This window comes from Pygoscelis adeliae, unplaced genomic scaffold (assembly GCF_000699105.1).
Source record: "Pygoscelis adeliae isolate BGI_AS28 unplaced genomic scaffold, ASM69910v1 Scaffold166, whole genome shotgun sequence".
In the NCBI taxonomy this organism is placed as follows: Eukaryota; Metazoa; Chordata; class Aves; order Sphenisciformes; family Spheniscidae; genus Pygoscelis; species Pygoscelis adeliae.
The window spans coordinates 6,740,197-6,765,804 of NW_008825156.1; the positions used below are offsets into that span (position 1 = coordinate 6,740,197).

At 38.1% G+C, this 25,608-nt stretch overlaps 1 protein-coding gene across 1 annotated transcript in view; it reads left to right on the top strand.

The window, feature by feature from the left end:
• The first annotated feature begins 2,277 nt into the window (after nt 1-2,277).
• Nucleotides 2,278-25,608, top strand: part of AMPD3 (adenosine monophosphate deaminase 3) — a 31,047-nt gene continuing 7,716 nt past the window's right edge. Inside the window, exons 1-9 of the mRNA XM_009328575.1 lie at nt 2,278-3,000; nt 5,527-5,722; nt 6,204-6,369; nt 8,591-8,810; nt 11,311-11,440; nt 22,022-22,216; nt 22,461-22,592; nt 23,472-23,635; nt 24,824-24,950. Coding sequence (XP_009326850.1) covers nt 2,780-3,000; nt 5,527-5,722; nt 6,204-6,369; nt 8,591-8,810; nt 11,311-11,440; nt 22,022-22,216; nt 22,461-22,592; nt 23,472-23,635; nt 24,824-24,950 — 1,551 coding nt within the window. The 5' untranslated portion in view covers nt 2,278-2,779. The remainder of the gene's footprint in view (nt 3,001-5,526; nt 5,723-6,203; nt 6,370-8,590; nt 8,811-11,310; nt 11,441-22,021; nt 22,217-22,460; nt 22,593-23,471; nt 23,636-24,823; nt 24,951-25,608) is intronic.

Here is a 25,608-nt window from a genome sequence, read left to right on the forward strand (position 1 = left end):
CCTGGCCCTGCCCCACCTGCTCGCGGCGGCAGGATGCGGATCCCCGCGCTGCCAGCTGACCATCCGTGGGGGTTTGGAGGCGGCGGCGGCCGTTGTTGTTATTTTCATGGCGTGTGCTCATTACATATTCAAGCCCATTAAATTCCGGATCAATAATTGCTCTTTAAATAATCATTCCATCATTTTTTATGGAGCATGTTTCAAGAGAAGTAGCTTTCTTTTCTTCCACAAAGATGCAGAACTAAAGAGCAACCAAAGCAGCCTATCTGTGAGAGAGATATTTAGGAAAAGAGCATTTACTGGTTGCTGGATGGCATTCATACCCCCTCCCCATCCCATTAAGATGTCTAGTTATCGCTCTCCCAGTCGCTCACCTTGGGTAAAGGACAGCATTTCTGTAGAAGGATGCTGGATACAAGATCTTCATCCCTTTCCTAGTTTGGGATGGCACAGCTTGCATGAGTATTACATGAAGTGCCTCACAACTATTTTAGGTTTATTAAACTAATTTCAGTGACGTAAGCTAGCAGTGATGTCGGTGAACCTACCTTTCAAAGTGTTTTGTGCCTTAGTCTCATTTGCTTGAGTGGAGAACACGAGATCAGGTTCTGCAAGAAAGAAAAAAAACCCTTTAGTCTCAGTAGAGGATCATACTTGTATCTATACATTCTGACTCTTCACTATCTTATTGTAATGATTTAAAATACAGTATGGTTTCTCATGCAATGTATTTCCTACTGCATTTCTGTTTCTGATCACAATTCTCTAAGAAAAAGTTCATTTACACTAGGAGAATGCTCAGCCAATGATAAACATACAACCAATTGATTTTTCATGTCCTAGTCAGCTAGTACTGAAAATATTCTAATTGCTGATTTAGCAGCAGAAGAAACATTATTATTCCACATTTTACTATTATTGCTAGCACTCATACTGTAGTTGAGTAACTATAAAGACTGTTCTTTGCCTGGCTGAAGTGGCCCAAAAGGCCCTTGTTGCTGGTAAGTGTATGTATGGCAGTTACTGTTGCTGACAACTGTGTTCACTGAGGTCAGTGGAAAGATTCCCATGACTTTATCATTGATGTTTGAAATTGAGAAACTGAATCTAAGTTTGGATGCTTCTAAGACATTGTAGTGCATTGTCATCGAATCATTCAGCTAAACGTGTATGTATTTTTATATTTCTTATGTAGTTATACTTGATTTTATGAAGACTTACTACTAATAAAAACAAATGTTCTCCAGGCAGAAAAACTGCATAGAGTCAGATCCACAGTTCTTTAAAACCAGTGACGTTTTTCCACTGGGCTGTGAATTGGTTCTTACAAAATAAGAATGCAAAATAATGTAGATGATCACTAAATTGCCATGTTATGGCCCAATATATCTCTCATCACCTTTTCATACTATATTTGCTTTTAGAATAAAAGCAAAAGTGTTCTCAAAGCAACTGTGAAAACAGGTGGACGTTAATTAGAATCTTTTAGGCTGAAAACAACAGGATCACATATCAACAGGATCACATATCAACATGTGAAACTTGCAGCATGCCTACAGAAATACTGTAATGGGGGCCCTGATAAGTTATGTCTGGAGTGATTAAAACCTGCCATGCTCCATGCTGACTTTCAGCATACATTGTTATTTAAATGAATACCATCTTGTAAAATATGTTTGCCTTTTTGTAACCAAAAAGGATTCTGAAATGCCAATTTTGGACCAAGGCTTCATATTCTGGCAGTGCTTGGATCCATTTGTTGTGACACGTTCATTGCTATTTTTAACTTACGTAATAAGAATTTAATCTTATTTGTTACAGACTTCATCATACTGAAGGCATTCAAAAAGCTTTATGGTACCTAATAAATAATGCTGGTCAGTAGCTTACAAGCACTGTATTTTTTTCCACTCCAGAATGCTAACAGATATGTCAAAATTCATATTTTGGATTGTATGAGAATGAAATATAAATAAAGCCATGAAACTACAGAAGAAACACTGAAGATGGTATTTTCAGTAGTGCTGCTATAACAAAATGGAAATACTTCATGATGAAAGGCTACTTAAATAAATTAAAAATATAAAACATATTTTTTAGAAAAATAATACTTAAATGCCAAGTAGAAATTAAAGTCCATATCCTGTCTGCTTCCCACACACAATTCAAAAGCAGGATATGAACTACTAAAAAATGAAGAAAAAAAAAAAAAGTCACTGAGTTAACTACACCATATTTGCTCCTGTTGTGCAACCATTTTACTTCACAGCAGCTCCATGACTTCCTTATTTGTGGAGAGGATGGGGTGAGGTAGAAATGTGCAACCTTCTTTTCTAACTTGCTTGTGACTCTAAAATTGGTCTGAAGTCACTGAGCAGGGAAGAAGGCAGGCGACTCAGTGAATATGATTTCCCAGTTCAGTGCAAGTACATACAGCTAAGTATACATTATATCGCAAATAATAGTCTATCTGATTATGCAAGTAAGTGGAATCTATTGGCAAATCTGTACATACATACCTTAGGAATTTTCATGAGTATACCAAGAAGTTCCTGATTCACAAATTGGCATGGCTTCACAAGTAAAGATGCTCAGTGAATACCTGTTGTTCTTGTGTACTGCATACTAGTTTAAATTCTGCATAGCAGTTCTACTTTATTCTGCTTTTGCTCTAAGCTCTTAATTTTGACAGGCATAGCGCAAAAAACCCCCAGTCTCTCACATACCTTTATTCTTCTTGTAGTTATAACTTTGTCAACTGTCTTCCTTATTAGCTGAGATGCCCAGACAGTTTCCAAAGCTGAACATCTCTGAGGTTGATGAACATGTGCGACTTCTAGCAGAGAAGGTATTTGCTAAAGTTCTCCGAGAAGAAGACAGCAAAGATGCCTTGTCACTATTCACTGTGCCTGAAGACTGCCCTATTGGGCAGAAAGAGGCCAAGGAAAGGGAACTGCAGAAGGAACTGGCAGAACAGCAGTCTGTGGAAACAGTTAAAAGGTTTGTTCAGTTGTTGCTTTCTTAGTGGAAAATAGTTTTTTAAATGAGTTTGAGTTAATATTGAAATATCTGGCAAATAACGTTCTACCTCTTATTACTTCAGGAGAAAGGTCAACAGCAGGTACCAAGGACACCTGTGTGAAGTCCTTCTGTGCTATGCAGAAGGTGTGGGGATGGGCCCTGGGGAGCTTGGATTGGTGAGGTTGTCTCAGTTGCATTTCCCGCAATAGCATAGCTATTGCTTATGCAAGTTTAAGAAACAGCATAGCTGGGTAGAAGTGAACACAACCCTAAGTTGTGTGAACATTTACCCTCTTAATGTAAAAAGAGTCAGAAAAAGAAACACTTCGCCCCCCCCCCTTTATTCTAGTTTCATTCAGACAATGAATGATACAGAAAATTTTAACACAGAGAAAATGACAGCGGTATGATACTTCTTTTAGTCTCTGTAAAAATAGATGAAAGCAAAGACTTGACATTTAACATCAAGGGAGAAGGTGAAAAGTGGTATTGGCATAATGAGGTTATTTGTAGGTTTCCTTAACTCACAGAGATAAAATCTAACCACTATCAGCCATAAAAGCACACATTTTGAGTTTTCTCAAAAAAAAAAAAAGTACAGTCCACCTTTGGTTTACCCATGAATCTAATGAAGCCAAACTTGATTTGGTTTATGATTTTCTTCTGTGAGAGAGGTAGTCTTACCCTGATGTCAGGCTGTTCCAGTACCTTAACTTCAGTGGACTGGCTAGACTGTTTCCTAGAGTCAAGTGAACTCAGCAGCAGTCTGACACCAAATGGCTTGGATGTGTACAGACTCTTCAAAAAGCAGGCAAACAAGGAAGCCTTTGAAAGTGATAGCTGAACACGTGTACCCGGTTAGCTGCAGACAATCAGTTGGGCAATGCTTGGCATCATATTTCTGGTACGGAAGGGAGAAGAGTCAATTTAGTTAAATTAAGGTATGACACACTGATGATGCAGGCTGAGACTTTTGGTTTTGAATTGTGCAAGTGGGTTTTCCAGTTGGCATGTTCATAGACATAAATAAGCACAGAAGGGAAAACTAGATGTTTTCATTCAAACAACTATTTGGTATATCTTTCCTCCTGAACTAATAAGTTTCACTTTTAATTTGGGAAGTTGTCTTATAGAAATGTGTTCTGTCAAACTGTACCTCGCGTTTTGTACAAGTTTAACTGTGGGAAGTGGGATATTATATGTATGTTTGTTTACATGTGGGAACAGAACAAGTATTCATCCCTGTCCTACAGGACAGAAGTGTACTTCAAGGACAGTTACACGAGTAAAACTTCTATTGTTTTCAGTTGCAGTTGAGCCAACATTGCCTTTCAAGAATTTCATACTGATTCCAAAGGCGGCTACAAGTACTTAAGAGAGGATGGAATTTGGTCATAGGGTATTAATTGTACCAGCACTGCATGTTCTCATTCTTCAGAATGTCACACAAGTAATATGCAACTTCCAGAGAGAGAGTATTCCAGTATTCCTTTTTCTCTTAGTGGTTCTTACTAACATTTTAAGGTTTCGGCATCTAGTTTATAAAATGAGGGAGTATTTCCACAGTGCAAAAGAAAGTGATATCACAGGTAGTTTAGAACATTATCTTTATTTATTATATAAATATTTAAAATACATTTAAACTGAGTAAGGAAAATTAATTACATCTTTAGAGATATTCCAAAACTTCACTTGAGGTATTACGATTACTTCACTGAAAAATACAGCATTCTTTTTTAGCTGGTTTGTCTAAGGTACACATCTATCACAGTTTTGCTGAGAAAGGGCAAAAGTTAGCCATGTAGTGCCCGGAGGGGAGGAATGGCCTTGCGTATCAAAGCCATGCTATGTTATTACTCTGGCAACCAACATTAGCCTTTTGCTCAAGTCTCATCAAACACTGCCTAAGGAATAACTATGTGCTCATCCTTTTTGTTACAAGTTTAACTGAATGACTATACATGAAATTTTGATGCATAGTCTTGTCTGACAACTAGATGATTTTTTAAATCCTGCACGTTTTGGGAAGAATGAAAAGTGTGTGTAATAGCATGATAACTTATAATGACTTACTGTATGTAACATTCACTTGTTTCTGTCTGATACTTCGTGAATTCTGATGCTACCAGTCTCTTAAGGATCAACTCCTACTAAAGTAAGCGCAGTGATCACATTTTCCTTCTGTACAGTGACTTGCTGAAACTGAATTTGTAAGAAGTGAAACAAAACAAACCTTAGGGCATCTTACAGTAATTGTAAATAAACTATGGCATATTGGATTAATGTGAAGGGTAAGTGCAATTGTGTATAGCATATAGCATGTGAAATGTCAATAGAAAAAAAGCTAAAAGCACAAATATTTTGTGACCAACATTTTTCCTGTGGTATGAGAGATTTCATTTGTAGAATTTCTTAGGCGATGATTTCTTTGCTGTAATCAGTTTTCCAGTGTATTTAATGTTTTATACCATGGCTTATTTTATGCTTTATACCATGAATTCCTAGGAAGAAAAGCTTCAAGATGATTCGATCCCAGTCTTTGTCATTACAAATTCCATCTCAAGAATGGAAAGCACCATCGGCCAATCCTGTTCTGTCTCCTGCAACGCCAGTTCTTCCAAGTGCTTTTCTGCCGGTCCAAGTGCCATATGATGTACCAGAGTTTCAGAGAGTTTCAATTAGTGGGGACTACTGTGCAGGGGTAAGAAACCATACCCCCCCCCCCCCCCCCCCTTTCTGTATCTAGGCGGGAGAAAAATCCCAAACCACAAGCAGCTAATTAGTATATAAAGTGTGGAATGCCAGTATATTATAGCTCTCTGCAACAAACTGTAAATTGCTTTGTGAAAACACTGATTTGTAAAACAGTTAAAATTCAAGGTCAGGTCATTTTATACTTCCTATCATAAAAAATAAATCGAATAGATAAAAATATAGTCGGGCATTAAATAAATGGGTAATAGATGACAGGAGAAAAAAATTTGTGTGTGTGTGTTTTGCACATTGTATTTGGACTCTGTTTCTGTCACTGGTTTCCTGAGACCTTGGGTAAGATCCTTACAGTCAAGCCACATACACTTACATTTCTAGAAATTCAGTCTCCTTGTTACCAGTGTGGATTCAGTTTGTTGCTGAAACTGCTGTTTTATTTTTGTCAGTATTTATTCAGGTTTTCCTTTCAGGTTACAGTTGATGATTATGAACAAGCTGCCAAGAGCCTGGTGAAAGCTCTTCTCATTCGAGAAAAGTATTCACGTCTTGCCTACCATCGCTTCCCAAGAACAACATCTCAGTATTTGTGTAGCATGCAAGATGAAAAATGGAAGGTTGAAGATGAAGTGTATCCAGGTGAATATCCTTGTTCTTCTTTTTAAAACATAGAATTAAATCCATGCACTGCTGTAGTAAAGGTTAAGTTGGATTTTTGTGATGATCTTTTCTGAGTGTCTTTGCCTCTGTAATTTATTCTGTTAGTAAGTGGTGGAGAATCACTGACAGACCTAAGTTTTGTAAATCCTGTGTCTAATCTGAAACTTTGAAGCTGTCAAAAGCTAAAAAAAACATACTAGACACCCATTGATTTTTTTTTTTTCCCCCCAGCAAATGGGATGGTAAGTAGTACACTTGTGTTCCTCCAGGAAAAAGATGTATGGATATGGTTTAAAGTGAAAAGTCATTCCTCCTGATCTTGGCATGCTGAAATAAAAGGGATTATGAGCTCGTCTACATTGTAAATTGAAGCATGATACAGACATATGAGTTAGCAAGCCCTGAGTCAGTAATTTCACAGGCATGGTACACTTACCAGGTCAAGGCTGGAAACTGTGTAGTCATATTTGTTGGGCATTCTGCCTGGATTAATAAACTCAGATCTCTCAACAAGGCTTATTAGGTTCAACATATTCTCCACTATATATGTCACAAATGATATTTGTCACTTAGGTGAGTTTTGTCTTGAAAGCTTTGCTTGTGCATTAAACTGTTTGCACTGCTAGTTTTTGGATTAGCCTGCGAGGAGCAACCTTTGGTCTGTACAGATGTGCCACTGTAGATGTGGCCATATTGTTGGCAATGTATTCTCGGCCATAAAGTGACATTTTAAATCAATTACCCTCTAGCTCAATGGTTGAAAGACGGTGAATTAACATGTTTTCAAGTGTTTGTTATACAGAAAAAGTGTAAAGAGGACAGTATACTGAATATTCAAGACAGGAAAGAGATTTTGGAACAGCTGCCAGGGAGATATTTCCAAGCTATTATTAGGTTAATAACTTTTTTACAGTTATGATTTTAAACTTGCAACATAAATAATAAAATCTCATTACACAATGTCTTAGTTAGCACAAGTTTGAGCTGGATAGTTATGAGTATTAGAGATAAGAATGGTATCACTTTATAACATACATTCAGGTGCTCTAGGTGAATGAAAGTACTGGTTAATTATTTTTCTGTCTTGGCTTAACTGAACAGGTAAAAGAAGAAGTCTCAGTGATAAGACTGAGACCAAGAATGTAGTGCAGTTGACATAAATGTAGTTGAGACACTTATTTTGTGCTAGTTGCATTAGTAAGATATTGTAAAAGAAGCAATGAACATTAACTAGCATGAGTGATAATGTTTGAGTGTTCACATAAGCTGAATGTCCCAGAAGTATGTGCGTTTACCTGATTCTCAGAAAAAAAAATATTGTAAGTTTGTAAAGGGATTACAAAACTGTACTGAACAAATAGCAACTGTGCTTCCAGTATTCAAAAGCAATTAAACACAAAAATAAGGAGTTTTATTGGGGGGGGGGAACAAACTCACAAACAAACACAAATGAAAAAACTCCAATCAAAACACAACAAAACCAATCAGCCAAACAAACCTCCAAAAAATCTACAAACCAACCACTGCCTTGGTCAGAGTGAGAAGCACTGAATCTTAAATTATTTCCTGCTCTATCATGAATGAAGTATATTCACTAGTGGCTGAGAGAAAGAGGAAACAATCCTAGTACGTACTAGTCTAGCTCATTGGATTGTGGGAAGGGCAGAGGTGAAGAAGTAAGGCACAGCCTGTTCTTGTCTGATTGATATTTCAATATGAGAACAGCTGCATTACTGTGTGCTTAAATACAAACTTCCAAAATTACTAGTGAGTCAGAAGGTGAAAAGAAAATAATGAAGGTGGATATGAAGTCAACAATTATTTTGTTGTTCAAAAATCTCAACTGTAATTTCAACGATCCTAATTTAAATACTTCTGGAAACTTATTTTGAAACTTGTGCCATCATACATTAATAAAGAATAGTATTAAATCTATTTATGCATTGGTTCAGAGAACTCTAATAATGTATAATATTTGAATTAAGGTAGGCACTTAGCTTGGAGAGGGACTGCAATTAAAGTCTGTCAGAATAAAGCTGTGTTGTAACAACATCTTTTATAGTAACTGAGAATGTGATTTTAATGAAAGTATTAAGATCTGTTAGAAATGAAACATTATAGAAGCAGAAAGTCCTTTTTATAATTATTTTGCCTTTTGTGTAAGTTATTTCTTCTACATGTAATGTAAATTTATTTCCAGATTTCCATTCACCCCCAGAAGATAATGAAGATCCTTACAATCTTGATGATGCTCCAGACAATTTGGATTATGTTGTCAAGATAAAAGGTGGCATTCCCTTTGTTTATGATAACAAAGAAATGATGGAACTCAATGAGCCTCGGAGTCTGCCATATCCTGACCTGGAGACCTATACCCTTGACCTGAGCCACGTACTTGCTCTAATTGCAGATGGTCCAACGTATGTTTCTCTCTTTCTTCTCTGCCCCTTCAGGCTGCTAGTTACTTCTAGTTTAATTCTTCTCACTTACGTGATATTTAATTCCTCAACATACTCATTCTACAGGAATGTTTTGTTTTGCCCTTCTCAAGCATTAATGCATCACGGAAAGACTTAAAAGGAAAAAAAAAACCACAAATGGCTATATTTAATTTCTTTAGTTTCTTTGCATCAACCATGGAAAAATGAGAAGCGGTTAACAGAAAAGCAAGAAATTGGCCAAGTGTTCCCATTTAAGTCAAATCTGACCCAAACTTCTTGAGGCATGGGAACTGAAACTTGAACCTCACCTTTTTTATTTTGTTTTGGCCTATGCTGAATTTGAGGTTTTTGAACAGTTGTTTGGAATTCCTTCATGTCTGTTCTACTCTTGCTGCATGAAGAGAAACCCTGCATATGTAGAGCATACAGAACAGCTCAGCAACATAAATATTCAGTCTCATTTGTTCCAGATGTGAATTAACTGCTCATGTGCTGCAAAACTGATCCACGCATGCACAAGCAAAATAGGTCTGAAATTTCCCAGAACCGTCAAACTCCTGGGAAATCTCTAAAACCCAGAAATATAACAACTCTAGTATAGTCACTGACACACTCATGACAAGCAATGTCCTTACCCAGTGCATAACAAAAACATGTGCATCCAGTTTTTAAGTTTACTTCCCAGCTGAGGACTGGAAACTTCAAGGTTTCTCATGGCCTCAACACCTGGAAAGCAAAAGAATCCACCCTAGGATGGAACAAAGCAGGAACCCAGACTGTTCTTCCAAATGATTTGCCCTGCCTGCCAGCACTGCATTCCTAGTCCTTCTGCCTTTGAGAGATCATCACTTAAAATGTGACAAGTTAGTCACACCTGATGCATTCTTTCCCCTTTGAGTCTGTGGCTGACACGTGCAGCATAATCTGTTTGTCTTGTGCATTGATAGTGGCAAAGCAGATGAGCTGAACAGAACTGTCCCATTCCCCAAGCACTTTTTCAAGAGCAAAAGCCTATGCTTCCACCAGCATTATTAGCACTCCTGCTCCAAATCAAAGCTAGCTTGAGTATGCTTGTTTACAGCATGCAATGGGTAAATGCATTTCCAGTTTCAGTGTGTTATATTCCAAGAGACAGATATTGAGAAGATTAAAGGACAAGGAGGAAAAACTTGAAACAAAAGTCATACTGAGGACCCTTTTTGCAGCTTTTGTTAACAGTCTTTAGCAGGAAGCGGTAAGTAACAAGGGCCTTGGTAGGATGTGTTAGAACACTCAGCACCTTTGTGAATGTAGGAACAGTCATCTGCTCCTTTCACTTCTTCAGATTAACCTTTTGCAGGCTGATTCACACTCCCTAATAAATACACACAAACCAAAAGGAAAAAGTCTTTTCAGTAATCCTGTTGCATAAGCTCTTTACACAGTATTGTTTCCCTGTTTGCAGCAAGTTCTTTCCTGTCATTTATGTCTATCACACATGGGGTGCTTGGAGATCAAGAACCCATTGTTCTTTAATCTTCACTGTTCTTAAACTGGTGAAACCTCAGCCCTACTCCTCAGTCTTCCGGTGTCTTGAATAATAGTATAGGCCAACAAAGACTTCCTGCAGCGGGCAAACTGGTCTTGATCAGTATCAGATACAGTGAGGCAGTGTTTGAATCAGACTCTCAAGTCCATAATAGGATTTGTGTCCCATTGAGGAGAGATTGTGAACAATAAAGCAGAAAAAAGAAGGCTATTACATTAATAGCGCTACAAAAATATTGTAGATACAGTAAGAATTGACAGATGGTGAAGAGAAAAACCATGTCATTGGTTAAAAATAGAATGAGAAATATAACAGAAGATGAAAGTGAAGACAGGAGTAGGCAAGCAGGAACAAAAAAAGCATGATTTTTCTAAGAACACAAATTATTGTGGAAAAAAAGTATTTCCTCACAATATATGTGTTTTTAAGGCATGAAAAAAGAAAGTATATTGGATCCTACCTTGGCTTTTTATATTCACATTGAAAAAGCAAATAAACTTTGGGGATTGTTTTTTTAATTATTTCTGTAGCGAGTAAGTCTGGATTACAGGTTGTTTCTATTAAATATGAGGTGATCTGCTCTATTGGAGGTATAGTTTCAGAGTAGTAGCAATTGACATCACATTTTATTATAGGTTTTATGCTTTCTTTGGTCATTACTAAAAGAACTGCAGTTTATGCACGGATACAGTGATAACAATACTTCAACAACTTAAAGGACATAACACGGTTATATAGAGTTCTGTTGGAGGTTTCACTAATCACTTTGGTCTGAAATCATATTGGATATTGCCTTATGTTTTTGTTAACCAGTAGGATAAGAAGAATGGATCTGTCTTGGTCTTCATAAGAAAAAATACTTGTTTTTACTGTGAAAACTTTCAGGTTCTTTCTGAACTTGAAATACAAATAGTTTTAAGTTACAGTTAATTTTTGTGTTTTCTTTTACAGAAAAACATATTGTCATCGGAGGCTTAACTTTTTAGAATCTAAATTTAGTTTACATGAGATGTTAAATGAAATGTCGGAATTCAAAGAACTAAAGAGTAATCCCCATCGAGACTTTTATAATGTGAGAAAGGTAAGCATGAAGAGGATTAAAGGCATGACATTGTTTTTAGTAGGATTCCAGCAATTTTGCTTTTCTTGTGTGAGGTGTAGATAATATGCATGAAGTGGTGTGTGCATATCACTCAATTGAATGACGTTATTTTAAGAATATTAAAATTTTTCTACATGGGAACATTCCAGGAAAATTAACTTGAATGTAAGTGGGTTAAATGGATTATGCTGAACTCATCTGTTTACTTATTCAGAATCAAAGGGGCTTAATTGTATGTAGATTGCTTTAAAGGAGTGAAACAGTTAATCAAATGAAGCTCACTTGGATTATGAAGAAAAATATCCACATGGAGGTTTAATTCTTTTTAGTTAATTCACTTAAAGACAGTCAAATGCATTTTCCTGCTTTCATGTAGGTAAGTCATACTAGACTGTAGTAGGAACAACTGTATAGATTTTGGATAAAAATGTTACTTCATATTGAAAACAGGTGTTTAAATACATGTCAAAAGAAAAAAGACCTCCCACAGAAACTGAACTGAGGGTTCATGCTGCCATCATGTGAAATATTAAGTAAAAATATTGTTATTTGACTTATATTCTTAGCTGCCTCTGAGATACACTGGGATGTAATTAGGAGACAGGTAGGGGAATCAAGGAGCTTATTTCATTTCCTGACATATTCACACCCAAGGGAGCTGCATTCTCTTCAAAGCATGAAAGCAACAGTGTTACGCTGCTTCGTTTGCTTCCCTTTCCTGAAGTTAAGAGGAAGTTACTGGAGAGAGAATGCTTGTTTGATAGGTGAGATTTCTTCACAAAGCAGTAATTGTTGCTGGTGTTTTTAACCACTTCAGGTCCATTTTGCATTGTTTCTGTATGCAACTGGAAGAGGTAGTCCTTATTTTGTAACTTCAGGGTTTAGATCAGTACTTTAATCCCTCTTGTTATGTTTTGGTTAGCGCTAGTACATCAAAAAGTCCTTTTGGCTTTTCCCTATAGTGCCCAGTGTGCTGGCTACTGAATGTTTGCTACTGTTGCGGTAATAAACTGTCAAATACAAAATCTGCTAAGTAGAAGTGTTTGATGACTGTACCCCTGTCTATCACAAGGCTAGAAGCAGATGGGTTGTTAGGTAAATTCTAATGAATTTCACACTTTATCTGTTAAGTGTATGGATGGGAGGATCTATTAGCTAATTCACTCAAGCAGGACTCAAGTGGCAGAGACTCAACTCCTAACTTGACAGTTTTCTTGCATAACCCTGGACAAGAGTGCACCCTCAGTAAGTTTGCAGACGACACCAAGTTGGGCAGGAGTGTTGATATGCTTGACGGTAGGAAGGGTCTAGAGAGGGATCTGGACAGGCTGGATTGATGGGCCTAGGCCAGTTGTATGAGGTTCAACAAGGCTAAGTGTCAACCCCATGCAACGCTACAGGCTTGGGGGAAGAGTGGCTAGAAGGCTGCCTGGCAGAAAAGGACCTGGGCTGATATGAGCTGGCATTGTGCCCAGGGGGCCAAGAAGGCCAATAGCATCTTGGCTTGTATCAGAAATGGCGTGACCAGCAGGATTAGGAAAGTGATGGTCCCCTTGTACTCAGCACTGCTGAGGCCGCACCTCAAATACTGTTCAGTTTTGGGCCCCTCACTACAAGAAAGACATTGAGGTGCTGGAGCGTGTCCAGAGAAGGGCAACGAAGCTGGTGAAGGGTCTGGAGAACAAGACTTATGAGGAACAGCTGAGGGAACTGGGGTTGTTTGGCCTGGAGAAAAGGAGGCTCAGGGGAGACCTTATTTTCTCTACAACTACCTGAAAGGAGGTTGTAGCAAGGTGGATGTTGGTCTCTTCTCCCAAGTAACAAGTGATAGGACAAGAGAAAACGGCTTCAAGTTGTGCCAGGGGAGGTTTGGATTGGATATTGGGAAAATTTTTTTCACCGAAAGGGTTGTCAAGCATTGGAACAGGCTGCCCAGGGAAGTGGTTGAGTCTCCATCCGTGGAGGTATTTAAAAGACATGTAGATGTGGTGCTTAGGGACATGGTTTAGTGGTGGATTTGGCAGTGCTGGGTTAACGGTTGGAGTCGATGATCTTAAAGGTCTTTTCCAACCTAAATGATTCTATGATTCTAAGATATTTACTCCATGCCACATTCAGGTAAAACAGTTCACTAGCTGACAGAGACATTAATAATAAAACAGATGGTGACTGAGAGGTGTGAAGGACAGAGGTGTGGATTGGGTAACTGCCTAGACAATCAATTTGATTACTGAGAAGCTGTAATTAACAGGATTGTACTTGTTAAGTTCAGCTTTTGATTTAAAAGCAAATGTTCAATGTCTCTGGGCGTATCTTAATTATTTTTTAATTATCTACTATTAACTAAGCTAATCTACAAATGGATTCATGTTGTACAAAAGCACAAAATGTGCATCACTTTCCCTCTGGCAATACCCAAATTCAAGAGAGCAGGAACAAGCTTGCTCTTTTCTGGCAGAGATCATTCCTACTGCTAGTTAATGCTTTAAAAATTATTGCTGCACAGAGTTAATCTTGCTTAAAGTAGTATTTTTCTGAAGCAAGCTTACAAGTACTATTTTTATGAAGCACTCTCTGTGGAAAGTAAACTGCATTGTAGATAGAGTTCCTGTAAGCTCCCAAATAATCTTTTCTCTATGTTTTGCTAACCCAAATAATGTTTGGATCTGTAACTTCCCTGAAGTGCTTTCTCCCTAATAACAGTATCGGCAGTGAAACTTATAATATGAAACAGACACTTCTAGGGTCTATATTTTCAGGATGTCTCGCTGTTAGTCAATCCTAAACAGTGCATACTGCTCATAAGGAAAGCAGGAAAAAAGATTCACCTCCCAAAAGAGCTGTTAGTGAAGTTGTCTATTACATTCCTCAGACTCTAGTGTGGAGATCCTGGTACAATGTTTGCTTATAATAATAAAAGAGCCAAAGTAACTGATAGAAAATGCCAAAATTAAAACAGTTATGGATGTAGTGGCAAGGTCAATCAGTGAACATGTATTACTGCGTTTAGAAAGGTACAGTAGAAAGCTGGCCAGCATTATTTGCTGGCATGACAATTGAAGGTTACTGGGTTTTTTTCCCCTTCTTCCTGCCCCCTTCCCCCTTTTTTTCCTGGTTTAATAGGACTTCTTCTCCAGTGAGCTTATCTGTTTAATAAATCCCAAGATAAGGCTGCTATTATATAAGGGAAATATATGTGTATATCTTAGATATTGCACTTAACCAGAATGCAACCAAAGATATGTTTTGCACTGATCAAGCTAGAACTGGAAAATTGCCCTTTTAATAACCAGACAAATATTTCTCTAGACAGACAAGAATCCACAGGTGGTAAGACAGTGGCTGGCTCCACTTGGATCCCCACAGGAGGTGGACAACTGTCTATGTAGGAGAATTCTAACTTTAGAGAAGACTCTTGAGTCTGCCATCAGCAAGGCTCTCCCACGTTCTCCAGCTGATGCATAGCAAAGTGCAGTCAACACATAGTCTCCACATAACTCCTGGGTTGCCTGCATTAAGGATGAAATTAAGTAATAAGAGTTTAGCTCTACAGCACACAAACTCAGAACTGAGTTTTAGCCTTTGTGTACTAGGGTGTCTTGCCTTCCAAAGCAAATATTTGAGGTTTTTTGAGCGGGTCTTCCAATAGACCACTGTGCCCAACAGCCTCAGATAATTCAGAGCTGATAGTTCAGGTTTTTAGCTGAAATACACCTTCAAAGTAAAGGACCTACACCTGAATATTATTTTACTTTATTAAAATGTTGCTAATTGCAGGAGGCATTTACTGTGCTTTCTTGGTCTTGGAGCTGTTCTTGGTATGAGGAGCTTTGATTTGTCTCTGTTGTTCTTTCTAGGGGGCAGGTTGTTGCCTTTTTTTTTTTAAAGGTGAAGCCAAGATATTTGCTTACCTAACATGTATTTGCTACCTTTATGATGTATATCTATGTACTGCATTGGCAGGTGTCCTTCACTGCAAATAGCTTTGATACAGTTTTCTAAAGATGAAAAAATGACAGCCTAAGCCTCCTTCCATGTTCTTTCTCTCTTTAGCCATCATTTCAGTGTGTCAGCAAACCAAACCTGAGGATATGTCATAGCAGTGACTTTTACACGTCATATTCTTCTGCCTATAGACTCACTAGCTCAGGTGCCTAGCCTCGTGTGGCAGCAGAGCTTTGCCTCAGGCCAGGGTAACTGTGCATGGAAGAATGCAGTTTCTAGAGTGGCTTACACAGCCCTGCTGAATTCTGTGTTGCAATAGCTGGTTGCTGCCGTGACATACCATTTGGTCTAGATAATTGCAACAGATTTTTTTTTTTTTAAAGTATTGGTTAGATGAAAAGGAAGTAAATTCTAGCTTTTGTTTGTGACCACAGGGTTAAAATATCTGTTACTTGTTACTTCTAAGAAAGGAAGTTAGAGTGGGTTTATATACTTCTAAATTCTATAGATCTCACAAAATACTGAATGAAATTAACAGATGTCTGCTTCTTAAACATATGATTAAAAGCCTTGTGAGTGAACAGTGAATCTATACCTTAACTTCCCTGAACGTTGATTCATTCTGAGGTTGCTTCTTTTTTTCTCCCTGCCCCCCACCAGTAGCTACTTACTGACTTTGGTGATGAAATTCAGTTTCATCATATAAACGAAAAGTGATAGTGAATGGGAAGACTTATGGGCTAGCGTCAGATTCAAAGGACTGTAATGCCTCTGTGCACCTCTGTTAGCATTACATGTAATGGTGCCTTAACACTGTTACCTGGCAATAAAACACTATTTTGTGCTTTCAAAGCACTGTGCGTACTACTTCTCCCCACCTATCTTGCAGAGATGCTGAGGTAAATTCTTGTGTCTACCCTCAGTCTTGCAAGTGAGCACAAAATGATCAGGCAGAAAGCCATCAATCATTATAATGCAGAAATTCTGTAGAGGCCATAAAGAAAGCTTTTCCTCTATCCTTTCTTTTAGTAATTAAAAGAAAAAAAAAATTGTTTCTCTTCACAGCAGAGTATTTCTGTGAATAGAAACATTATACGGCTTGATTCTGTGCATTTTGCAATGAGTACAGCCAAACAAGAAGCTGGAGACACAGGGATTCATATCTCCTGTCTCTCCTGGTTTCTGGGTTGCTCTGAATGGCGTAAGTATGAATTAGACAAGCTCCTGAGGGGCTCTGCCCAGCTCTAGGGAGTATTTCGGCTGCCAGGAGCATTGCTGCACTACCCTAGGGCAGAGTATTTTGTGTCTTCTGCCTCTTGTGCCTGTTACAGAGCTGCAAGGAAAGAATCAAGCTCATTGTATAAAGCTGTTGCATCCTATCTGAAAAGCTAATGCAGTATGAATACGTTGGTGAGCAGGGAATCTAGCAGTGGGATGTGGAATGATTTCCCTTCAATCCAGCATTGAAGTAAAGGCTGCAGAGTATTCAGTGTCAAGTTCATGAAGCCCGTAGCTATTGGGGTAGAAGTATTTGCCAGTTAAAGTGCATGTGTTTAGAAAATCGGGTAGTTTACAGCTGTGGATACTACTAATCTATGCATTGGAAAAGTTCAGTATCATTAAAAGGGCTGCCCTTGGCATTTGTTTTTGCTGTATTTATCGCTTACTGCTCTGAATCTAGAGCATATGCCTAATTCAGTGCAACACTCTATTTCTGATACACACAGATAAGCATCCATAAAATAGACCTGAGATGGATGTTTTGTGGAGATTTGAGAGACAGTGGAAGGAAAGAGAAGCAATGCAAGAAGATGAGGGAGGCAGAGTGGTTTAGGGAAGTTGGTGCTGGTGAGATGTGATTTGGAGGGCAATAGGAACTCCTTCAAGCTGTAAGTTGTACACAGATGTAACCATCTTGACTGAGAAGTACAAGCATTTTATCCACAAAGCCTGCAGACAGAATGGCATGGGTGGTCAGGTCAATAAGGAAAAAAAAGGGCTAGCCTGAACTGAGAAGGTGCAGAGGAAGACAGGCTGGCTTCATTACATGGAGAATTGCTGAGTGAAGGGAATTCTACCATCCTTTAATTGCAAGAAAACTGATGTCCACCATTGCTGAATGAGATGATGGAATTAAAAGAATTAGGGAAACCTTTGCGTTAACAATTGTTTTCATTTGTTAAAAAGGTGAGTTCATTGAAGGCATGTTATGTGTTCCAAGATAGGCTTCTGTCAGTCATTGTGTTTCTTCTTTTCATTGAAGATTAATGTGACCTTGAGTAAAAGGTTTCCTCCTGGGGGGAGGGGAGAGTAAGAACTGCAGCAGGAAATTTGGCTAAGGGCATGCAGCCGAGGTTTTTTTCCACTAAGGGGATATTGGGCTGGAGTGGCATTATAACAAATTTGGAAATGCAAGCAGAATGTTTGCAAATAGAAGCAAATAGACCTTGTGGTAGGGGCTTGTTACTTATGGCCCAGAAAAGCCTCAGCTTACTTCATGTATTGTATGAAGAACAAAATAATAACAGCTTAAAATGGGACTGTTTTTGTCTTTTTTGAGGGGAGGGAGGAGGCAAAGGGGGCATTTGTCACCCTTGTATGAACTCTGTCGGTTCAAATTCTTTTAGTATATGCCTTTCATAATAAATAACAATGAAATTATTAACAATTTCTTAGCATGATAACATTTTAAATGAAAGTAATAATAATAATAATTAAAAAAAAAACCCTAACCAAATCAGACCATATAAGCTATGTCTAAGGATTCTGTGTTTAGAATCTTCATTTAGGTAGGCTTGTTCCCTGAGTTGTGAAAATACACAAAAGCATACACACTAATTATGTGCTAAGGTAGGCCAAAGCTCAAGTCATTAAAACCTTCCAAAAAGTTGCATTGCTTCTAAAAAAACAGTGAAGAGAAAGCTGTGTGATTATCTGTAAGACTTCTGTTGTTACTGAAGTTGCTGCTTACCTAAAGGTCAAAATATACCAGGTGGTTAACAAAGGTAGCCAAAGTACTGCATATTCTCTGGAAAAAGCATGAAAGAGACTCCAGGAAAGTCTTTTTACTCTTGAGAAATAAATATATTTAGGGAGAGGGAGGAGGGGGAAAAAAAAAGGAAAATCTTGGTTCTCAGAGAATAAGCCTGACGTGGTTAGCTCAGCTATAAAGCTATGTGTGATATGCTTGTGGGGACTGGAGAAGATTTCACAGGAGCTTACTGAATTGCAGAGGCACACTTCAGAGAATTATTTCTGAAAGGGAAGCAGGACTTTAAAAGAAATGCAGTTACTACTGTGTCATGTGATCCTCGCATACGAGCAAACAAAAGAAACAAAATGTCTCCTTCCTTCCCGTCCTTGCACTCCTAACAGTAGTGAATTCATGTTGATTTAAATACAGAGGAAGTGTTTTGTTTTGTTTGTTTTCAAGACTCATTAATTCCAGTAGCTGAGCCACCGCTGGAACTAGTGCATTCTGAAATTCAATAAATTACACTTATTCAGGTTTCCTACACCTAGTATTCTATGCTTATGACTTGCTTTTCCTGAATGTTTAGAGCTTATAGGGCATCTATTAACTTATTTCATTCTCCCATGTAAATTGACCAAGCCTAGTAGTTTGTAGTAAACAGTATTTGTTTCTAAAAAAGAAGACTTTTAATTAACCTGAGTAAGCATATATATAATGCATTTGGGTTCAAATGTCTATACAAGTACTCTGAGGAGTGTAATAATATGTTAAGTAGAGCTGTTTTTACTATTTTAGACACAGCGTTGTTTACTGTGCATTAGTAATGTACTTCGAGACAGTAATATGTTTCTTGCTTTTTCATTCAGCTTTAAGGTGTCTAGCATATTTGAACTATGCAGTGATTAACAATTAAATGTTAATGTTTAGGATTCAGTTTATATCCTGGTCTTTAGTTATGCTATTAACATTCACATGGAGATAGATTTACCCTTAGAAAACTGCAACAACTTCTGTATGTATAAACTGCAAATTAAATGACTACATGTGCCAAGTAAAACAGTGGCATTTCTGTGGACTGTATGTCATAGCATAAGCTGAGGTTTACATTGCAGGAGTATGGCTGTTACTTATTCAGGTGCTCCGTGATCTGTTTCCTACTTATCCTTAAAAGCAGATCAGGATGTCAACTACTTCTGTTGGTGGAATCTGAAAGCTGCAGACATAGTCACTACGCAAAGGGGAACGCACTGGTCTCACGTTGTACGTGTCCATGTTTGCAGTTTCCTGGACAGAAGAGTCCTGGATGAGAGTCCTTGCAGAGGTGTAGGTTCAGTGACTCCTTATAGCTGGTTTGTCTGAGAATTCCTTCTAGTGTGACTTCCTGCACCCAGGCTACTTGGCTCTTGTTGGGACTGTGTCCCTGCGAATGCTAGTTACTTGCATTTTAAAAAGCACAGCGCAGTGGGTTCAAACTGTTCCAATGTAGTATCTTTAGGAACTTGTATCTAATGTCAGCATCCAACCTTTGGATCTTGTTATGTCATTGCTTGTGAGATTGAAAAGCCTCCTCTCTGCCTCATGGTCTCTTTTGGATGTACAAATACTGGCATACAGTTGATCAAATTAACTCTCAAGTTGCACTTTGAAAGCCAAATAAATTTCATTTTTACAATCAGGTGGCAGTGTGGGTTTTCCAGCTCCCATTTCCTTTTGTGACATTTCTTGGGAATGTCAGTATTTGGGTTTTTTAAACCTTTAAATGTAAACAGCAAAACTGGGTGCATTCTGACGGCTGCATTACGAGTGTTGTGCAGAAGCAAGATTATTTTTTATTTCTGCTTTGAAGCTCCTTTCTTACTCTGTATGAGGAGTTAGGGCAGCCCTTTCCACTACAGTTTCACATAAAACTTCATGGTAAAGTGTTAACTTACAATGATTCCAAACCATCTCCTGCCAATATATAGGACAGTACTGTGTGATGCTTTTTAGACGTATTATCTGAACCATCCTGTCCCTGTTATATATCATCTTGAAACTTGTATTACAAACTATCTTGCTTCCTACTCCTTCTGCAGAACCATTCTGCCAGTTGGTCTTGTAGGACTTGTCTCCAGTACCAGGCAGTTGGTGCACAAGGCAGATACTAGAAATAGTGACAGCTGGTGATTGCTTCTGATCACATCCCTGTGCTCACAGCCATCTATGTCCAGGTAGGGCCTGGGCTGGAGGAGAATGGGAAGCTTAGCAGACAGGCTGCAGCACTGCGGCTTCTGGGTGAGCTGACACTGCTTCTGCTAGGATTTGGCAGTCTGGTCTTGAAGGCAATTTCAGAGTCTGTCAAGCTGTCCCCAGGGCCGTTGTGCTTATTATGTGTCAACTGTGAAGTCTAATCAGAACAGTGGTTTGGTTTTAAATTGATAGGAATTTGTTGGTAGAGTAATTTCATTGTCTTGCTGAGGACATGCATTAGGCTGTTTTATTGTTCAATCAGAATTTCTCAAGGAAATTCAAAGCCAATGGACCCTAGAGCAGCAGCTCTGCTGCTCCACACACTGGATATCGCTTTGCTGTTAGATTCCTTAAGGCCATTGTCCTAGCTAAGGCCTATTCTTCCCTTCCAGGTACTTGGTCCTTAGGAACTGCAATTAGTATCACGTGCCTCTTCAAACAAGAAGCAGCTGGGGAATATACCTGGTTTTCTTCTATTCTTTATTGGTGTGGTTAAGATAATAAACCCTTGACTGCAAGGAATTGCAATGGATCCGTTTTACATACCTGCTGGAGGCACCTAAGGAATTACGCATACTGAAGGGAAAACTTAAATCAACAAACAAACCCCCAAATCTCATCAGTTGTTTCTTTGGTTTGTGTCCTGACATAGGCTGCTCAAATAACAGTGCAAGCTTCTGAGCAAAAGAAAATCATACCTGTGGAAGCCATTTGGTTCTTGTCAATTTTTTTTTTAAATGGGACTTCGACACAAGAGTGGAGGAGTACTCTCAGCCCTTCTGTGAAGCTTGCACTTCCCTTAGTGTGTGAAGAGACTGAAGAAGCTGAAAAATCTGTCAGCATTATGAGTTGCTGTGTTATAATTAAACTTCGAAAAAATAGTGACAAAATCTCTCACGTGTACATTTTGTAGTTCTGGTGACCTAAGATGTTTCATGTGGTTGAAATACAAAAATGAATTATGCTTTTGGCAATGGCTGAGAATTCCAGGTCCTTTTAGTCAGAGAGGATGGTTATAACTACAGCCTATAACTAGAAAGACATCATCGATTAATGGATGAAATAAAAGGATACTAAAGGATCAGACTGTCCTTTAAGGAAGTATCAAATTTAATCTGAACCCAGGTCTGTGACTGGCACTTATAATGCATCTTAACTTGTTGAAAATTTTCTTATTTAAATAGGAAACTATTAATTGAGGGCTATTTTATTTATAGTTCTGCTTATTGAATAATTCCTCCAAAACCAAAATGTCAGGGTTCTGAAACATTTTGACTTGCTTAGGCACTAATCCATTTGTTACTTAAGGAATATTTTAGAAGGCTTTAGTCATTGTTCTTACTGACATAGATACTTTGCTAATTTAAGTTTATGTATATGGATGATGAGCGTGAATAACCTTTTGATTTCAGGTTGATACTCATATCCATGCTGCTGCTTGCATGAACCAGAAACACTTATTGAGGTTTATTAAGCACACGTATCAAACGGAGCCTGACAGGATTGTTGCAGAGAAAAAAGGCAAGAAGATGACTTTAAAGCAAGTCTTCGAAAGCCTTCACATGGACCCTTACGACCTCACTGTAGACTCTTTAGATGTCCATGCAGTAAGTCTATTAAAATAACAAAATAGATGAGAAAAAGCTGTTTTCTAAGTGTGAAATTCTGGTTTCTACAGTTTTTGCATGATAACTTATTAAATCAGAATTTGAACTCATGCATTACTTTGCATGTTTGAAGTAAGTTAGCGTTGGCTTTTTCTTTTCTGTGCCTTTTATTGCTAGGCAATTTAATTGATAAACTATTGTGTGTACTTAAAACTATGGTTATTTGGGTTTTTTCCTCCTCCAGGGTCGTCAAACATTTCATCGCTTTGACAAATTCAATTCCAAGTACAATCCAGTCGGTGCCAGTGAGCTGAGGGACTTGTATTTGAAAACTGAGAACTACATTGGTGGTGAATATTTTGCTCGTATGGTCAAGGTAAATAAGTTTCAAGCTCTTCCAGCTGTAGAGAAATGAAGGTTTGCAAAAGATTTGTGATGTGATAATTGTATCTAGAGCTAACACTATGGTTAAGTGATTCCAAGTATTGGGCCTGCTCTAGCAATTCATCAGAGAAGGACCTCTGCTAAGTCAGCCACTGCTGCTTTCTAAATAATTTTATGAGTTAGAATCTCATATGCATAACCTATGTATGAGTTCAAAGCAGAGTTGTGTGCAGTTTCAAACTAATGGAGAGCAGCCAAGGGTCAATTCACTGGCTTAATATTTTGTTAGGATGTAGTTGGCTAGTGGTAGCTGCTAGGGAAGGAGGAGCTAGGGAAGCACCTCTGCATAAATCTGTATCTGCACATGCATGCACAGGCTTCAAATTAATTTTTTACAACAAAAGAATTAGTAGTTTTCATGAACTAGATGTCAGCTCTTCTTACATATATAGAAGTGCTTGTCTAAAATCAATAGCCTTAAAATTGCTTGCTATCACGGATTCTGGGTCAGATTCTCCATTGGTCTGCATATTTTATGTGGTCATTTACTACAGTTTAAATAGTATAATTCTGATTTACCAATTTTAAACCTATGTCTTACAAAGGTGTTAGTAATAACTGCACAAGAATATTGTCCTTTAAATCTAAGTGTTAGTTAGTTATACTCAAATGCTATCTGAGATAGCTTGCTAGTAGAATATTTAGATGCCTAAAATAAAATAATGAATTAATAGACAAGAGATTCCCTTTAACTTTAAAGGGTGACAATACAGCTATGTCTGGTCTGAGGAAAATACAATGATAAATATATTACTAGCTGTAAATGATCTTCAGTGTCCATATTAAAGCAAATATATTTATTACTTAATAGGAAGTAGCCCGTGAACTAGAAGAAAGTAAGTACCAGTATACAGAACCCCGCTTATCCATTTATGGACGGTCTCCAGATGAATGGCTGAACTTGGCAAAATGGTTCATTAAGCATAAAGTTTATTCCCCTAACATGCGCTGGATAATTCAGGTTCCCAGAATCTAGTAAGTAATCAGGAGCTCTTCATAATTTTAATAGTTTGAAATCATACCAATGATTTGTTTTAACTTCTGATATTTTTTAGATGTTTTATGAGCTGTCCTGTAGTTCTATGTATAATCAACAGCCTGGGATATTTATTCTTGACCATTGCTGCAGTTTTTGTGACAGTCTGGGGGTGGAAGACAGGAGATGGGGTTTGAATCTACTCTTTATGAAGCTATTCAAAACTACTGTAAATTATTTGTAAGTCTGAAGATACTAAAACCAAAAATTACAACTGGGTGAAATTAAGTTGCATTCAAAGGCAAGTTAAAATACAATTTAGTAATGAAAATAAATCAACTCTTGAATTCCGTAAAGGAATAGAAAATGCTCTGTAAAACTGTTACCATCAAACTTCCTCAACATCAGAGACTAAATGACAGTGAACTCGGAAACGCAACCCAGATTGATTTGCAAGCCTAAATCAGTATCAGTTTTTCTTAGTTTTTAAGCATCCTTTGGGACTTTATTAAATGGTTCTTTGTTTCTAATACTGTATATTGTAATACAGTCTCCCATGATAATTTTGTCAGCCTTAATAGCTGACATGTTTTGAAATTGCATAGTTGGAATATGAGTAGAGAAAGGCTGTCATGGTCGCATATATCCCCCAGAGTGTGTTTCTCCTTAGGGAGAAAGTTTCTCTCCTTTAATTTCTTACGTAGCAATTTCTTACGTACATAGTGGAGTCAATACTTTGATTAAGTCATGCACTTAATGACACACTGAAGTACTGTCCCTCTTTTCTGAGAGGCTCACTAAAGCAGAACATTATACTTTCATTTGGACTAGTTATGACTTTGGAAAACAGAATCTTTCACGAGAGGTGATTCCTTATCTCTCCTATTAGTACTTGGATTGCTGTAAGGGGAAGGGTCACTGTTCTTGAGACAGCATCTACCCCTGCATACTGTCTCTATTTTTGGAGCACTCAGGAGCTTCAGCAGAGCCTGGATGAAGCAGAGTGCCAGGCAGTGCAGGAAACAGAGCACAGAGACAATCCCTGCCCTAACATAAACTTTTAATTTCTGAATCCTGGTAGAACTGAAGCTGTAGAATATACACAAATAACAGAAAATATGAAAGTGGAGGAAAAATACTAGCTGATTAAAGAATGGTCACATCTGTGTCTATTTTTTCTCCTTCAGTGACATATTTAGGTCAAAAAATATTCTGCCTAGTTTTGGGAAGATGTTGGAGAACATCTTTGTACCTTTGTTTGAAGCAACAATCAATCCCAAAGACCACAAAGAATTGCACCTTTTCCTCAAATATGTAAGTATGTTTGGATTTTCTGTCTCGCATGAAATGGATCTTCTCCTGCTCATAAATTTTGTTTATCCACAGCTGTTTCCAGCCACTAGAAAAGCTTCCTCCTCCACAGGTTACTTGTATTGTTGTTTTAAAGCCCTGACATACAATGTAATAATAGCCTGGGTAAGGTCCTGTTGTCAAATAGTTGCCGTTTATTTCCTCTGAAACAGCTCAACAGCTATTTGTTTGTCCTCTCAGTTATCCTCTCTATAAAGAATGACCAAAAAAGGTTTGCATGCTCTTGTGTAGCGGGAATATAGTGACCCAGGATGTGTACTTTGAGCTTGCCTCTGGGACTGGCCTCCAAAAAGGAGGCAACTGAAAGGAAGCATTGTGTAGATCGTGATGGGACTCAGGAGAGAGGTGGGGAGGTAGCTGCTGGGACGTGATTAAAAGAGACATTTCTGAGTATGCCCCAAATCAGAACTGTGAGGTTTTCTGGGAGCCTCTGGCATTCAGCTGCTTTTCAAATAACAAAGCAGATGAGTTTAAAGGGTTATAATCTGGATCTGAGGGAGTCTTACAGACCTACGCCCCCCACAGGAGTCTGAAGGCTTTTGTGCACCTGGGCCTCCTATTTGTCTCGGAAGAAAAAAATGGGTGAAAATTCCTTCGAGAA